The sequence below is a fragment of the Lutjanus erythropterus genome, chromosome 2 (genome assembly GCF_056507025.1).
Source record: "Lutjanus erythropterus isolate fLutEry1 chromosome 2, fLutEry1.hap2, whole genome shotgun sequence".
Lineage (NCBI taxonomy): Eukaryota > Metazoa > Chordata > Actinopteri > Lutjaniformes > Lutjanidae > Lutjanus > Lutjanus erythropterus.
Window position 1 is genome coordinate 40,326,983 of NC_139318.1, and position 17,043 is coordinate 40,344,025.

General features: G+C 40.4%; 1 protein-coding gene across 6 annotated transcripts in view; it reads left to right on the forward strand.

Moving 5' to 3' along the window:
* The window catches only part of ecm2 (extracellular matrix protein 2, female organ and adipocyte specific), a 28,906-nt gene that overhangs the window by 9,395 nt on the left and 2,468 nt on the right, over positions 1 to 17,043 (forward strand). Inside the window, exons 4-11 of one of the 6 annotated variants that reach the window (XM_084739668.1) lie at positions 2,345 to 2,533; positions 6,595 to 7,425; positions 8,585 to 8,700; positions 9,218 to 9,353; positions 9,675 to 9,832; positions 11,080 to 11,219; positions 12,324 to 12,436; positions 13,143 to 13,356. In XM_084739668.1, the coding sequence (XP_084595794.1) occupies positions 2,345 to 2,533; positions 6,595 to 7,425; positions 8,585 to 8,700; positions 9,218 to 9,353; positions 9,675 to 9,832; positions 11,080 to 11,219; positions 12,324 to 12,436; positions 13,143 to 13,356 (1,897 nt within the window). The remainder of the gene's footprint in view (positions 1 to 2,344; positions 2,534 to 6,594; positions 7,426 to 8,584; positions 8,701 to 9,217; positions 9,354 to 9,674; positions 9,833 to 11,079; positions 11,220 to 12,323; positions 12,437 to 13,142; positions 13,357 to 17,043) is intronic. The other 5 variants (XM_084739670.1, XM_084739677.1, XM_084739680.1 and 2 more) reach the window with 5 other exon arrangements.

Consider the following 17,043-nt stretch of genomic DNA (forward strand, 5'->3'; position numbering starts at 1 on the left):
TTAAACTTTCAAGTTGATTTATCAGTGCACTAGCAGGCATCTTGTCTGTGCAGCAAATCTGACCAATTTTTAAAGAAACAATTTAACTGGTTAATTAGTGTTTGTATGTTTATGTGCAAACCAACATGGAAACACGCACAGTATAGCTTTGCATTTAAAGCTTTTAAGTGGCATCTTATATAACAGAGTTTTCTAGCCAATAAAATCTTAAAACAGTTAAATAAAATCTTTAAATAAAAACAGGACATTTTAATCAAACAGGATGTATGCGTGCAGAGAGGGCACAGTTCAGCTCAGCTCTGAGGCTTCGTGTTGTTCTCATAATGAAGCTGTCGGTTATTACAGCTCAGTAATTTAATGACAAATCATCACATTCCAACGTGAACAGAAGGGGAAACCATCTGTGGGAACAGAGCTCGTCAGAAAATAAGTCCTGAAAAATCCTACGAGACGAGGACTCCAAAGGAGAACCTCAAAGCCACATGGAAGCCCCTCAGTTTGAAACAATGAAGTCAGCATTATGTAATTAGAAGGAAGGTGGTGATGGTGGCAGTCCGCTGTTGGGAGCTGCAGGGGGATTTTCTTTTCATGTATATTTAAACGGTTCGGCTCCGTTTTCCTCAGTGTTTGAGAGATGAGAACATGCGTCTGTGTTCAGACAAGCAAACAGAACTGACAGCAACCAAACAGATCAGACTGCAGTTTACAGAAACAGAAAGTTACAGATATCAGATGAACATGACGGCCAATCGTCTCTGTAAATGTTACAGGGAACTTCAATGTGAAACAATCTTATCTCAGCTTGTATAAAGGGAGCAAAGATAGTAAAGGTTGCAGACCCCTGCCATAGACAGTCAGCAATTGAGCTAATTGAGCCTGATATTGTTGTTTGAAATAATGACTAATGTAAAAATAAATGTAATATTTTTTCACTTCCATCACTGATCCTCCCCGACACTGTTTGGAGCCCCCACAGAGAGGCCAGCCTCCCACTTCAAAAACCTCTGATCAAGACTTACGTGAATATTCTGAAGAGGGCTTTAAAGGGTAACTCTGGTCTGGTCGAACTAAATCCTTAATTCACTGAGCCAGACGTGAAAATATCCAGAGAGGAGCGAGAGGGAGGACAGACATCACAGAAAGAGGCGAGGAGACACAGCACGCAGAACCAGAATATTTTTGAATATGTCTTGGTGAATAAAAGGTTTATTTCCACCAAACCAGAGTTGTGAGGCGGAGCAGTGGACAGATGAAGAATGACAGTTTTGGTGATTTTATTTTATTATTATTTTTGTTGAGTTTGAACTAAGTGTGTTTTATGATGATAAAATCAGTTTTTAAAGAAACAAAAAAGATCTTAGTCTTTAACAAAAAGGTTTATCTCTGTCTTTACACAGATATTAGAAAGAGAAAAGAAGAAAATCCTCAAGTTGGAGAAGGTGGAATCAAAGACTGACTGGTGGTTTTGCTTGGAAAATGATTAACTGGTTATTAAAACTGTTGTAAATACATTGTTTGCCAATCAATAAATCAACTAATTGTTTCACTGCTGCACTGAACACCAGAGGATGATGGTGCCACAGCAGAGTCTGATGGCTGCTGTAATTATTTAAACAAAACCCTGCAATTTACTAAACAATAAAGAGAGAAAAGAAAAGCTCTAAAGTATGTGTGCTCCAGCAGAGATGACAGGGTGACAGTCTCACTGCTCGCACTAAAAAGGACAGAGATAGAAGAGACAGTATTTAAGAGAAATAACCTGAGCCTCTTAACTACCTGTGTTTCTATGGACGTAACAAAGAGCATACCATTAGAAAAGATAGATGACAGGCAGGGCACACTTAAAATAGACGCAAAGAACCTCTTCCTGCCGCATCATAGTGGTTTACAGTCTTTTCTACTGACTCACTGCCAGTCACAGCCTCGTCCTGTCCCCGGTCTGATGTTGAAAGGTGAAGTTAATGCAGAGGGAGGAGCAGAAACGCTACAAACCACTGCTTTGTCTGGTTCTGATGATAAAGTACAGGCTTTAGATTTTACTATAGCACACAGCAATTATTGCACAGGGGCCTGTTGTTGCTGCTGCTGAGGAGGATGACAAGGGTCAGCATGTTAAGCTAAATGTGTTGAAGTTTGCCTTGTTCTAGACCTCTGACAGACTGCCAACATACCCGATATGTTTGTTGATTCGATTTGGCTGCACTTGTGCTCGTTAACTGTACAGCAAAAGTCAAATCAAACCAAATTACATTTACTCCCTTCACATTTCGCCCCAGAGCATCGCTGTGTGTTTTGTACTACACTGAACTACTGAACTGACTGTAATGTGTCTGTGTTGTTTCAGGTAAGCAGGGCCAGTGTGTGTACCAGGGCCTGACAATGTTCAACCAGGCCGTCTGGTCTCCAAAGCCCTGTGTCACTTGTCTGTGTACTGATGGGCGGGTGGTTTGTGATGAGATCACCTGTCCCGTAGTGAACTGCCATTTCCCCTTCATCCCCGCCGGGGAGTGCTGCCCTGTCTGCATGGAGCCAGGTAGAAACACAACATGTGGCAACTCCATGGTGCAACATCAAGAGGCAACAGAGTTGAGTAAAGTTTCTGACAATCAGGACCCGTATTTGAAGGGTTTCATTCAACGCTTGGCTTCAAAAAAACTGAAGTTTTACAGGAAAATCAAAATTTTGTACAACATTTTGTGTAATCATAATTAGTTCTGAAAAATTCATTCTTGAGATGTGTTAAATGGTAACACTGCTACGTTCAGCTTTCAAACAGGACAAGCAGGATGTGCTGTTTTTAACCACAATGATTTGGAAGTGAAAATTACACATATTTAAGTCATTACCTAACCCATTTTTTACTAAACTATGGTTCAGCTTTGACTGGCTGAACCCTCTGCAGCTGTGCATGCGCTGTTTTACAACTCAGCAGGCAATTATAACATTTTGAGTGTGTTCACATTAAGTTTTATTCACAATTAGTGGTATATATAAAGCTGGTTTATATGAGGAAAAGCACATCAGAATTCACCAGTTACCCTTCATGTTTGTAGACAGTTCACCCTGAAAAAAACTCTTGAATAAGAAAGTCAAGCAGTGGTGGTCAGTTATCCATACTGTTTCTCAGTGGAATCATATTTGGATGTGGATGTGCGAAATTCAGCTGTCAGCACAGTTTTAAATTAATTTGGCTGATGTTTAAACGGTTCCCTCATCTCCTGGAATAAATGAAAAGAAACAGTTTCCATCTCTGTGGCCTCAGCATGTTGCTTCCTGTTTCCACCATGGCTTTGAAAAATGTGTTTAGCACATTTTGGGTCAGATCAAGACACATGTTGTGAAAGTTTTCACATGTCTGTATGGTGGGGGATAGAGGGTGCATGTTGTTTTCAACATATCCAGGATTGGTTTCACCTTACTGTTAATTCAGTCTCATCAAAATTAAGACTGGGTGTACTGTACATGCTGGAGGGAGAAAACAAACCAGAATGAGTACAAGTTTAAGGGGAAGTTATCATAAAAAGATGTTTTGTGCTACATCCATGTTGGTTCAGAGTGAATAATAGCTTCCAGCATCTAGTAAACTATCTACCACCTTATTAAAATCCATGGCTCTGGCCTTGGATTTTAATAAGGTGGTAGGTAGTTTTGTACAAAAACAGGTGAGGAAGAAACACCTGTTTTGTGGTCAGACAGCTCATACTGTTACTGTGTTTACAGCTGTGTAGTAGCTGAGTAGTGCAAATGTTTGTCAGGCTCTGTTCCATTTATTTTTCATGTTTTAGCGTGGGAGTTGCTGACAGCTGAGGTGGATAACTGATCTGGCTTTGGATGGAAAAGCCATTACATTTGCATAGAAGAGGTGCAGAGTTTCTTACACACAAAACACTAAGACATCTGGTATAATTTGATGGCACATAAAAGGAATTTCATTTAGTTTCTCATTACCTGTTCCACATACAAATTTACGTTTCAAGTAGGGATGCACCAATACCGATAACAGCATTGGGTATCAGTCAGATACTGTCCTCACATACTCATACTTATAAAACTACTCCGATACCCCACACCCAATACCACGTCATGAAAAGAAGCCGCTTGATACAAGCAAACATCTAAAGAACCAACATGATGCAGAGTTCAAGACGTTTGCTGATGCTTACCCTCTTTTTTTTGACTGCATTGTCATCATCAGCGAGGGACTCCTTGTCCTCAACATCATCATCACTGTCCGTAAACTGTTTGTAAAATTCCATGTAAAACTGAAATAAACACACAGAGTGCACCTGCAGACCACAGCCAGCTGCTGTCCAATAAGTCCCGGCGGGTGTAAACTAGTTCAGTTTCTCAGCTAATTAATCCAAAGACAAAGAAAAAACACAGCTGTCATCAGTCTGTAACCCTCTTTTCTTTGTAATAAGCTGCCACAACTTGTCTTTTTGTATTTAATATTCACCAAAACGGCCTGACTGCACAGGACAAGCAACTTCACTCTTTGAGGCTCACAGCAGGATAAATAAAACTGTTGCACACATGGTACCACACTCATACCTGTCCCCCCTAAACAATGGCAGGTAGGAACTAATTAGCTCTTAGACAAGAGCGAAATGAAGAAGAAACTTTAATACTACACATGTAAATGTGTGATTAAAATACTAGTTAAAGTGCTGTAAATGATAATGAAATAATTATCATATATAACATAATTTGTAACAATAAACTTAATTCTGCAAGTCCATAATAATGCTGAGAAATTATTATGCTGAAATATATCATGTACTCTATATATCATGTAAACTGTATAGTTTAACAAGGGACACAAAATCAGTAAAGTAACCCAAAAGTGTTTAGTAACCATGGTTACACTTGTAGCCGGAAACAGCAACAATGATTTGTTACATTTAGAAAGTGAGCATCTAATGAAAATAAAACGTTTTTAAAGTTATTGTAAGAACTTTAATGGCATTATTAAGTACTCATATTGGTACTCGGTATCAAGCAAGTACCCAAATGTAAGTACTAATACTTGGTCTGAAAAACAGTGGCATTGGTGCATCCCTTGTTTCAAGCAAAATGCTTTCTTTCTAAATAATGAAAATGTCCATATATAAACAATCATAATATTGTGGCAATAAGTTTTCTTCCTCCTTGCTGCATCCTTTACTGTACACAGGAAACCAGTCTGCACAGCCTTTGTGAAATTACAGGGAAAAAACATGCAGCAGTTGAATTGACAGTAACTAACTCGTTGTTCACAGACATACACTGCACAATCACTATGTGCATGCATGTGATTGCATGTCAATGACTTATCGCTGTGTAGATGAATATAGCATCAACCTGACAGAATAACTATAAAAACGTGTACGTATCTGTATAAATACGCTGTGTATAAACTATACCTATGTGTGGAGTTAACTGTGAAGGATAAAAAACAACACCACAAGCTGTTTTATACTCAAAAGAATACTTTTGGTTCATCAAGTGACCCTGAGGTATTCTCAGACAAACTACTGGGAGACATCTTCACATTAGCATTAGTCTTTGATGGCTGGAGATGTTGGACAACCAATGACGCATGTCTATGACCTTACAAAATCTCACGGCTACAAGACACTGTCTTTTTCATGTCATATTTGCTGGATGTCCTTGTTGGGACATAGTTTTATGACTATAAAACAGCATTAAGTGCTTGTAAAGTCAGATAAGGTTGGTCTAAATTTGTCAAGTAAAGTTGCAATTCCACTGCATTGTACAGCTTGACTCAACTGGACTCTACTCACTTTTTGCGGTTTTCCATTATGGACACTGTCTGGTACTTTTTTGGTATCACATATGGTGACTGTGACAGTGACAGTGACTGCAGCAGATTGGAGGAAAAGGTGAGCAGTGAAGTTGTCGGTGTGGCAGTAAATGCACAGTGTAGGTTACAGTTTGTCAGTGAATAAAGGCTGGAGCTTGTCAAGACCAAAGCATCCATGTGCGTGTCGTTTGCCAACGGCTGGAACAGCGTTGCCTTGACACTCAGGAAGTATCTGCAGTGGAAAACGAAGCAGATGTGCCAAAAGTGAGAAGACTCGAGTTGAGACTTACCATGTAGTGGAAATACAGCATAAGTATCAAATTTGGATCCAGTACTAGCTGGCACCAACATGGGTGAACACAAAAAGACCAACTTTACTTGATACAAGTAGAATTTATGGGATTTGGCCCAGACTGGTCTACAGCAGCAGTCTGCTCTGTAGCTACAACAAGCCGGTCTTGTACCTGTCTGTTTGGACAGATGTGGGTTTCTATCTGTCTACAACACTAACACAGCCGTCTGTCTGTCCCCCTCTTGTTTGTCTGTATGTCCAATTATCATCCTGTCTGTCTCTCCGCACCATCTTTCATCTCCATCCTGTATCATTCACTTTTAGTTTTCCTTTATTTTTTTCTACTTTTTCCTCTGCCTCTTCCTCTCCTGTCTTCTCTACTCTTTTATTTCTATTATTTCCTTCCTTCTTTGTGTACTGTCCTGTACCTTTGTTTTTCCTCTTGAACACCTCCTGCCCTCTGATTGGCTGCCCCCACACCACGCTACACCCACGCTAGAACCTGACCTCAGCCTTGAACTTTCTGGTGACTCCCCAGTTCCCAATGACCCCATCAACTCCGTGACCCCACTGACCCAGGAGGAGATCCAGCGAATCCTCTGGCGGGAGGAAGAGGAGCACCGCGAGGAAGAGGAACGCCTGAGGAAGAAGGATGAGGCTAGGAAAAAGAGGAGGAAGCAGAGGAAGGAGCAGGCAGAGAGACAAAGGAAAATAGCGGAGGAGAGGAGGAGGGAGGAGGAGGAGGCATTGAGACTGCAGGTGGAGAAAGAGGAGGAGGAGTGGAGGAGGCAGATTGAGGAGCTGGAGAGGAGGAGACAGGAGGAGGAGGAAGACAGAAAGCAGAAGGAAGCAGCAGAGAAAGAAGCAAGGGAGAGGGAAAGGAAGCTAGAGGAAGAAAGGAGGAGGCTGGAGGAGAAGTTGAGGGAAGAGCTATTGGCTCTGGTAGAGGAAGAGGAAGAGGAGCGGCTAGAAGGGGTAAAAGAGCGGCAGGAGGAGGAGGAGGAGGAGGAGGAGGAGGAAGTGTGGCTGAGAGGAGATGTGTTCCAGATGCCTCCAAAAGAACCTGAAGAACCAGAGGAACCAGATCTCCTCCCTGCTCCCATCCCAAGACCTCCTGCTGCGACAGAGGATGAGCTGAGAGAGACGGAAGCAGAGGTGGAGGAGGCGGAGGAGCTTGAGGAGGAGGGGGAGGAGAGGGAGGTGGTGGTTAACAGAGCAGGCCTCCCTCCAGGCTGTGACATTTCTGATGTCACTGTGACATGTGAGAACGCCAAACTCACCTACTTTCCTCCTCTGGCCATACCTGAGCTCAAATCTCTCAGTCTGGAGGGTAAGTCAACACCACAACAACACAAGCAGCGGCAGAGAGAGCTGCTAACACTGCAACCTGAAGAAGAACCTTTACCACTTTAACATCACTAGTGTGAGGATCAGCATTTTACTGAATCTGATTCCAGCTTCTAATCCATTTTGGTTCATCTTTAAAGTTTTGTAACTAAAATTCAAATAACAAGAACTCAAAGATTCAGCTGAGATCTGCACTTTTATTTTGGAATTCTGATTTGGTGCTGCCTATTTAATTGTTTACACATTATTTTTCATTTTCTAATTACTTTAAATACCGGAGCTCCAAATTTTAAACTATTACAATGCTGAGCACAACTTTTCCATGCCAAGACCACCAACATAGCATTAGCTTATGGCCAGGATTCCTCTTTTATAGATGTATTTAAACGCCCTACATTTTTTGGGTCTCTGTAGGGGTTTCAGGTGACGCTGAAGCTTAGATGATTTTAAAAACTCACTGGAGAGGGTGTCATAAAGAACACATTTGAGGCACTCCATTCTTACGTTGGGCAGTAAATCCAACCTTTGTGTCTGCTGTTAATACTTTTGGGTTTTAAATGGTCAGGAGCTTTAAGATTTTTTTTTTAGCTGAAATTCAGCTGGGCTGTAGTTCTGCTCCTCAGCTCTTTGCCTTTTCAAAAACGTGTCCATTTTTGTGAGTTTGCACTAAATCTCAGGAGCAGAGCAACTTTTAAGAGCACTTAGAAAGAAGGGTATGACAAATAATATTTCGATATGTTATATCTTAGAAATTTTATCTTCAAATAATCCACACAATGATAATTCAGTTTTATTTTTTAAAGTTAGTTTGTTTTAACATGTTGCCGAGGCCACCATGGCATCTTCAGATTGTACCATGTCCTTATTTATTATTATTACTGATGTTTAGTCTCCATCACATCTTACCCACGATTATGAGAACTACAGCAGCTAGAATAACAAAAAAAACAAAAAAATCACTGAAACTCAATCCTATAGGAATAAATGATGCAAAAAAATAAAAATAAATACATAAATAAAAGTGACAAACAGTCACAATTTGAAAACAAATATGAGGCATACAGAAATACACTGCAATTACAGAAAGTCAACCCATTTTCCTGCTCTCAGTGTTAAATGACTGAAGCTTTTCTGACCTGCAGGCAACAACATCAGCAGCATCCCAGCTGAAGCCTTTAACGGCATCCCCAACCTGGAATGGATCAACCTGAAGAAGAACAAACTCACCTCTGCCGACATCGATGCTAAAGCCTTCAAAGTAAGACATAAAAGCCATTTTTTTCTCAACTGTCTGTCATTGATTTTAGTGTTTCTTTAGAGGCTTCAAGAAATCATGATACAGATTTTAGTGACAATCGCCTCCACAGACCAGAGCATAAAGGCAGGCGTGTAAACAGACATACTTAACATCTGAAGCAATGGAATCAGCCAGAAAGAAAAGAAATATCTTAAAAATGTACACAAAGGTCAAAATGACAAATAATGAAAACTGCAGGAATCATCAAGTGTTTTAAAACATTTTTCAGACATCAATGTGACCTGAAAGTGAATTTAAACAGGCAAAAGAGAAAGATGGACGGGTATTGGTAGAATTAACATTTGTGGTATGAAAGGGAGCAGTAAACTTTGCACACATCACCATCAAATACTTTCCAGTATGACCAGGATCCGTGTGTGTGTGTGTGTGTGTGTGTGTGTGTGTGTGTGTGTGTATGTGTGTGTGTGTGTGTGTGTGTGTGTGTGTGTGTGTGTGTGTGTGTGTGTGTGTGTTTCAGGGTCTGAAGAAGCTGAGCCGTCTGTACTTGGATGGGAACCTTCTAGAAGCTGTTCCCTCTGGCCTACCCCCCACCCTGCAGGAGCTGAAGATCAATGAGAACAAACTGAGAGGAATACGTAAAAACAGCTTCAAGGGTACTACAATATATCCCATAATGCACCTTGATACTGACATCAGTTTTAATGTCACAAACTACTCTGTCAGCTGTCAGTCACATACACTCAAAAACAACCCACCAAGCTGCCAGCTACTGTTTAAAAAAGACAGTGCAATCGCCTCGATTATAGACTCACCAGTCTGTTTGTCTTTCTGAACTGTGAGAATAAGCTCAAAAGAGAATTAGTTCTTCTGTTTTACAGAGTAACTGTTTGACTATCACAGTCTCACAGATGTTTCCAGATTTCGTGACAAATTTCCAACTGAGGGACGATGTTTATCTATTTTCTATCTTAAAGACATGAGCAGCCTGGTGATTCTGGAGCTGGAGGGAAATCTGCTGAGTGAGGGTAATGTGGATCCTCTGGCCTTCGCTCCCCTCAGTGAGCTCTCTTACCTCCGAATGGGCAGAAACCACTTCCGCACCGTACCACAGGGCCTTCCCCCATCGTTGCTGGTATGAAGAATGCTGCTTTATCTCTCACCTCTTACCTCTTCATTCCGCCCACTCTAGGATACCTCAGAGCCAGACTTTTCACTTTCTTCATAAACGTCCGGGACACAGTACTCTCTACTTGTTTCAACTAACTAACTTCTTGTTTCCGTTATGTTGCCTCCAGAAAACTGACCTAGAAGGAATTAGTCATCCTTGATCAATCTTCATTGTTTCCATAAGTTCAAAGGAACCCCCAAAATCTAAAACTAGTCACAGACTTTGTAATGAGGGCTTCCATCAATACCAGAAGTTAAAAGCTTATTGTAGCTCTGATTCTGTCATAAGACGTTTGTTTGTTTCCTGGTAGGCTTATAAGGACTGCAAATCATTTCGAGGTGATTGGACACCGTGCCTTACATTGTGGACAGTGACAGCAGTTGGAAGAAAAGGGTCCAACACTCGATGAGCTCCAGAAATTTGTCGATAAATCCACCATCAACGTATATTTTTGAGTTAAATCTATCAGGCATCTGTCACATTATCAGAGGCCCTCTGAGCAACTGGCAGTCAGTCAGTAAGTCAGGAATTTAGGTTTGCTGATGCATCAGTATTTTCTTTTTGGCTCTGATGTTTAAGACTTCTCCACTGAATAAACTCTGCTTCTACCTGTGGGAAACCAGTACACCCAACTTGTAATTACGGCCTCTGGTTAACCACAAACACTGCAGAAAACTAGCGACATGCTGCTGCTGTAAATCCATCTTAAAAACCAACTTCATGCTATGACCATGGAGTTTCTACACACTCCCTGCACACCTAAATAACCATACATTTTCTTGTCATTAGTCCTGAAGAATGCGATCTACCTGTAACATTTGTTCTTTGCTAATTAGCTCTGGGATTCCAGGACTTATCAGACGCTTTCACCTTTCTGAAATTAGGTTGAAAGTTTTAACAAAGGCAGGTAGAAAAAACATGAATTTAATTTTGCGTTGGATTACACTTCTATAACCTGAAACAGCCCCAACAAACCACAGACTCGTCTGCCAAGATCTCTGAACCAAAAGCTTTCAGTTAACACAACTGTTTAACGACAAACTCATAACACCTCTACAGTGCATTAAAAATATTTGACACTACGGGATCCTACCATTACTCTGACACTAAATTCCAGTTACTGTCCACAAGTTTCCACAAATCATAATGTTTTCTTTTTCAAGCCTGATTATGTCAAACATTTGCCATCTTTTTTTCTGTCTGTTATTCAGGAGCTGTACTTGGAGAACAACCTAATAGAGGAAATCTCAGAGACAGTTTTCAACCAGACCCAGAGTCTGAACGTGGTTTGTCTGAGACACAACAGGCTGGACGAGACCAGGATGGCCCCAATGGCCTGGTTCAACCACAGGTGTGACAAAAAGTAACCTGTCACTATAACCCATAATTCTTTAGTGTCACTGAAATTTATAACAAAATATTTCAAGTTATTTAGGCTCTCACCAATTTGGATTTTCTTCATTTCACTACCATAACTTCATGTATTATGTGTTTCAAGAAGTGCATTTTATCTTTTACCATTTCACAGAGGCACCAAAATTCACTCACATTCACTCATTTGGGGTTCAGTATTTTGCCCAAGGACATTTTGAGGTGCAGACTCGAGGAAGCTGCAGATTGAACTACCAATATTCCAATTAGTGGACATCCCCTCTCTACCACTGAGCTGCAGCCACCGCACTGTACTCACTGACACCTGATTCTGCATTTTAGGCAGTATCGAAGGCATTCTCCTGTATCGGTATCGGAAGAACCCTAGTTCAATCAGCAGGATACAAAATTCATGGTTTGGTGTGTACCACAGTTCTGGTGTCATATTATGTCATGATGACTTATTGTCAATAAGAAAAAATAACTAAAATAAATAACACAAAGTCACTAATGTTCCATCACAAGACTCTGACCTGTTGATAATTCCTGAACAACTGCGGCTTGAACTTGTTTATACAGGGCAAGAATGAAAGACTAAAACAAACAAAACAGGATATTGCGATGCTCCCATACAGTGGAGCAGCAACACCGTATGAGCATGACAAACCAGACTAGCCGGGCTAATCCGACTAGCATGCTGCAGCTATTAGACAACAACTGGTGCACTGCCAAAACTTTCCCCTGCTCTAGGATTTCTGTTCCACACATGCGAGTAATGGACGTAAATAAACAGTAATTGTTGCATACCAAACTGAAAGTCCTGTACCAAATGGTTTGGGATGAACAAATACAGTCACACTACAGATTAGCATCTATCCTGATGTATTACTGACTGCTTCAAAGAGGAAAGGAACGTTTGTTTTGGCACATTACTGACAGAACTGCAGTGGATGGGATCTAATTTCTGTTCAGATTTTCTTCAATCATCTGTCATCTGTCTGACAATCAGTGACTTATGTTCCCTTTTCCATTTCCTTACAAATTCTCCCTCTCTTCACCCTTCCATCCTTTCATTTCTCCGCAGAAATCTGGAGTCCATTGACCTTTCACATAATCAGTTTTACCTGGTACCATCCTACCTACCCAAATCTCTGGTCCACCTGGTGCTGGTGGGGAACAACATAGAGAGGATACCTGGTAGGTGGAAAGTGTTGATACTTAGCAGATAGGAGGGGTTTAACTGTAGATAGACTGACTTGATACCTGGAGGACTTCCTCAACAAGATTTGGGCCTTTTGACTGTGATTGGTTGAGCTGATATGATGTCACATTACAAGAAGGACGACTGAAAGAAACCCAACGGTAACCACCATTTTACTAGTGCGTTTGCACAGAACAGGATAAGCAATACTGCAAAAACAGAGGAACAGTAGAGAACACTAGATGGGCAAAGAGCATGTCCAACTAGTTAAATATTTGGAGAGAGGGACAATCGGGGGGAGTTGTTGGAAGACAAAGGAAGATATCTCATCATCTGGCAGAAATGGAAAAGTATGACACAGACATACAATGCAGGAAAAATTAAAAATATCAAACAAGATTATAGGAAAATAAAAGATCACTGGACTTGTTTGTGTCTGCCACCAGAGGGGCCCTGGATTCTCTGCTGGCCACCGTATCTCATAATCATGTAAATGTGAAAGAAAAGCAGAAACAATCAGGTTCACCATCATTGTCTGTCCTGCAAGCGCTTACTTCATTCACCTACCAAACAGATCATTGAAATGACACTTATGTTTTATAGACAAAATCAGTCATCAAATTAATTGCTAGCTGCAGCCCTAGTAGGCTGTTCAAAAGCACAACCATAGTTAATGGTAGTTTCCTTCCAACACGTCCACAGGTTATGTCTTCGCCCATATGGACCCTGGTTTAGAGTACCTCTACCTCTCCTACAACAAACTGGACGGGGAGGGAATTGAACCCGAGTCGTTCTTTGGCTCGTACAACTCCATGGTGGAACTGTGTCTGGATCACAACCAGCTGATCGCTGTGCCGTCTGGCATCAATGAGATGACCAACTTACACTTCCTCAGGCTCAACAATAACAAGATCAGGTACGAAATCAACATCCACAAACACCCATCCTGTACCGAACAATTTGGGAAGGCTTAAGATTTTCTGTGATTTTAAAACGATCACTACCTGGGCATATATCACTCTTTTCCTGGGATTTCTCACCATAAAGTTTGATTTTTATGTCTATCTCAGTGCTGACCTGAGGTCATTCTGTGTGGAGTGGCAGAGAAATTTCACCACATGCAGCCCTCCTGTCTCTGTTTCCTTGAGGAACAGGAGAACTGTCAATGGATGTTTAGTTGTAACATTTGGATGATCATCTGAATTTAATAAACAAAATTACATTAGTTATCATGAGGAGATCACATGGAACAGTCTGAACTGGGTGATTTGGTTAAAGAGATAGTTCAGAGATACAGTATTGGAGAATTTTACTGTTTTTCCTACTTTCCCAGAGTCAGAAACTAATAAATGCCTTTGGGCAAAACTTGTTTATGTATTTGGTTTAGACTGAAGTTATGTAAAACAGCAATAATAGGCTATCTTGGCTCAATGTCTGAGTGTCTATGGGATCAAATAACACAATCGTGATCCCATAGGCATCCAGGAATAGACCGAAACTAAACAAGTAAAACTAAGGAGGGGTCTTTTTCCAGGCTGTCTCTGAGTGCCCACAGTCTCGGACTTTGAAAACCCCTGGTCTAAGAGCTCTCTGTATGCCAACACACAGCCAAACACATGCTAAAAATTCTGGGTTCCTGCATATATTTTTCCTTTTTGGAGAAAATTATCTCAGTTCCAAGTATTTTTCATCCATCCATTTCCTAACCCACATATTGTGTTCAGGGTCACAAGGATTGAAGTCTATTCAAGCACACAGGCGCTGTAGTCTCTGTGAAGGTCAGCAGCCCTTCTCAGGGGATCCATAACTCAAGAATAATTTCAAGCCTATTTTCATCATCTACAATACTTATTATGACATTGTACAGAAAGGCTAGAGGGTGTCATGCCATACAGATTATAAAGACATTTGAAGGACACTTAGTAAAGTAAAATGTACTTTAAAATAAATATAAATAAATTACAAATCTCAGCTATTAAAGTGTAACTGCACCCCCAGGTCTGAGCCTTACTCCACCCTCTGCATAATTTAGAAAAAATACTAAAAAGTGGGCAAAGGAACTGAGGAAGGAGAGGGTGGGGTGGTGTGGTGTGTGCAGGACAGCCACTGTAAGGGACGAGGCTCTCTGTGTGTGAGGCTCTCTGTGAATCCTGGAAACAGAGAGTCTGCTGGAGATTTGAAAGTCCCTAGAATCATATTTGTGGCAGCAATTCTATTTTTGACTGCTCTGTTTTATACAACCATTGACAGCTGACTTCTCACTCTTCTTAACTGGCTGCTAGAGGCCACAAGTGATCCACAACTTTTTTTAGTTTGAAATCTTGTTTCAGCTATGGACAATTTAGGTGAGGATCAAGTTAATGTTGATGAACCTCAGCTGGTTGCATCTGGCAGTTGTGGTGGCATTGCAGTAGGTGCTTCACCATCTGTTGCCTGGCAGGGATTCTGCACTCAACTGAGTGACCTCTTCTAGTTATAAAAAACGGTGTTGAACTTGTGCTGCAACTAGCTAAATTAACGCCTGAGGCTCAGAGAGGAGGCTCTCTCTTGTGTGTGTGTGTGTGTGTGTGTGTGTGTGTGTGTGTGTGTGTCTGCGGGAGACTGTACGGGGTCAGTACAGAGCAGTAGCCCTGACCCAGAGACAGAACGCTCACTTCAGTGGTGCTTTTACAGCCACCAAAGCGGAAAAATAGAGCATAATCAAGAGCGGTGGCTGGAGGAGTTGTGCAGCTCAACTCTGATTAGAGGGCGTTAACGTGCTTTTTAAAATTATAAATCTCATGACGCAGAGCAGTCCCAAACATTCAGTTCTATCTCAGCATTGTAAGTTTCAGGATGATTTAAAACAGTGAGTGGTGTTTGAGAAATGTCAAAATTAACACCAGTATGGATGTGTTTCATCATAGTACAAAGGAAAAAAAAAAAAAAAAAGTTAATGAGTATAAACTTATCTGACTAATAGAAATGATGGACAAAACTATAGAAATAGGACCTAAATTGTAACTGTTGAATTATCAACTAAGATAATTTCATCAAAATGTCAGATATTGGTATGTCTTATTTATTTATAGCATAACAAAAATAGTTTCTTCCTAAAACTACAAACATAGCATTAAAAAAAAGACTTTGTTGTTAATTTAAGATGCATCCAACAGAAAACAATAAAACCAAGTGATGAAAGACAGAGCTCAAAGGAAAAAAAATTGAAATTCAATACAACCCTGTAAGACCAAGAGTCCCAGAGCCTGACTAGACGACTGACTCATTCATCACAGCTTTCCAGACAATATTAAAGCTGAAAGTTCACTGGACGGAGAGTTGTCTTGACGACAAGGAACAAAACAAGTCGATTCATATTTCCACCTGAGAGTCACCCTGAATCACCTCCTTATTCACTCACGTCTAGTCCAGGTTGTAGCATGGGTTTATATAACGGTAACATCACAATTTAACATCTGCACCAGGCTCCATCTTCATGGCCAAGATAACTGACATGCCAGGTGGTAAATTGTAACCAGCTTCCAAGCAAATACTGCAGATTGTTTCTGCATAGTACAGTGTAAACAATAACAATAATCTGGACAGAGAAAAATAAATAAACAAAGAACAAATATCTGAAAGCAAGAGAAAGTCAGGTTACCCAAATTGAGGCTTGAATTTTAAAAACTTTTGCCATTCTGTACCTGTGAGAAACATTAAGAACTTCTAAAGACAGCAGCTGAAGAGTTCTAGCTCATATTAGGTTATGTAATACGTTATGTAAGACTACACAAACAAGTAAGATGGCTTTAAAACGTGTTCTAAAAAACACAGGTAACCACTGCAGTGTTGCAAGCAGTGAGCAACTGTAAACAATTTTTACTGTTGGTCAGAATGGCCAGCATGTTATTTTCTTACTTTGGGGATGATGCCGAGATGTTTTTGTGACTTTGATGAAAACTAATACCAAGTCTGTAACTTAAGTCTTAAGACAGACAGCCAAACTTGAGTACAGATTCACTCTTTCTGCTTTGGTCATATAAGTAAAATTAATCACATTTTTGCCAATTCAATTTGAAATCATTTTTTCACATCCGAATGTTAATGCAAGCGAGGTAGGCAATAAGAACTAGGATTGTAAAGTGATATGAGGATATGCAAATGTGTATAATCAGCATTCCTCCTGGAGGAACACCATGCTCAGTATTAAGTGTATTATATACAAAACCAGCTAGATTGATAAAATATTATTCCAACAAACTCAGACAAGCTCCATACCACAGAGACTATAAAACATCTGAATGATAAAATAAAAAAATCTGACTGAATTAAGAATGCATTAGTTACAGCTGCAGTCTTCCATAGACCTAAAACAATAAGTCAGTCAAAAAACAAACAATCCGATCAAATAATCCTCTCTGTAATTTTCCAAGCAAAAAAAACAAGGGCATTACCTGATTCCAGCTTTTGAATCGTGAAAATGTGCTGCTTTTCTTTCCGACTTGTATGATAGTACATTGAATAGATTTGGATTTGGACTGTTGGCTGGACAAGACATGCAATCCAAAGACATTTATATAATTGTCATGGCCTTTTTTAATCTGCCATTTCAAGGACCAAATGA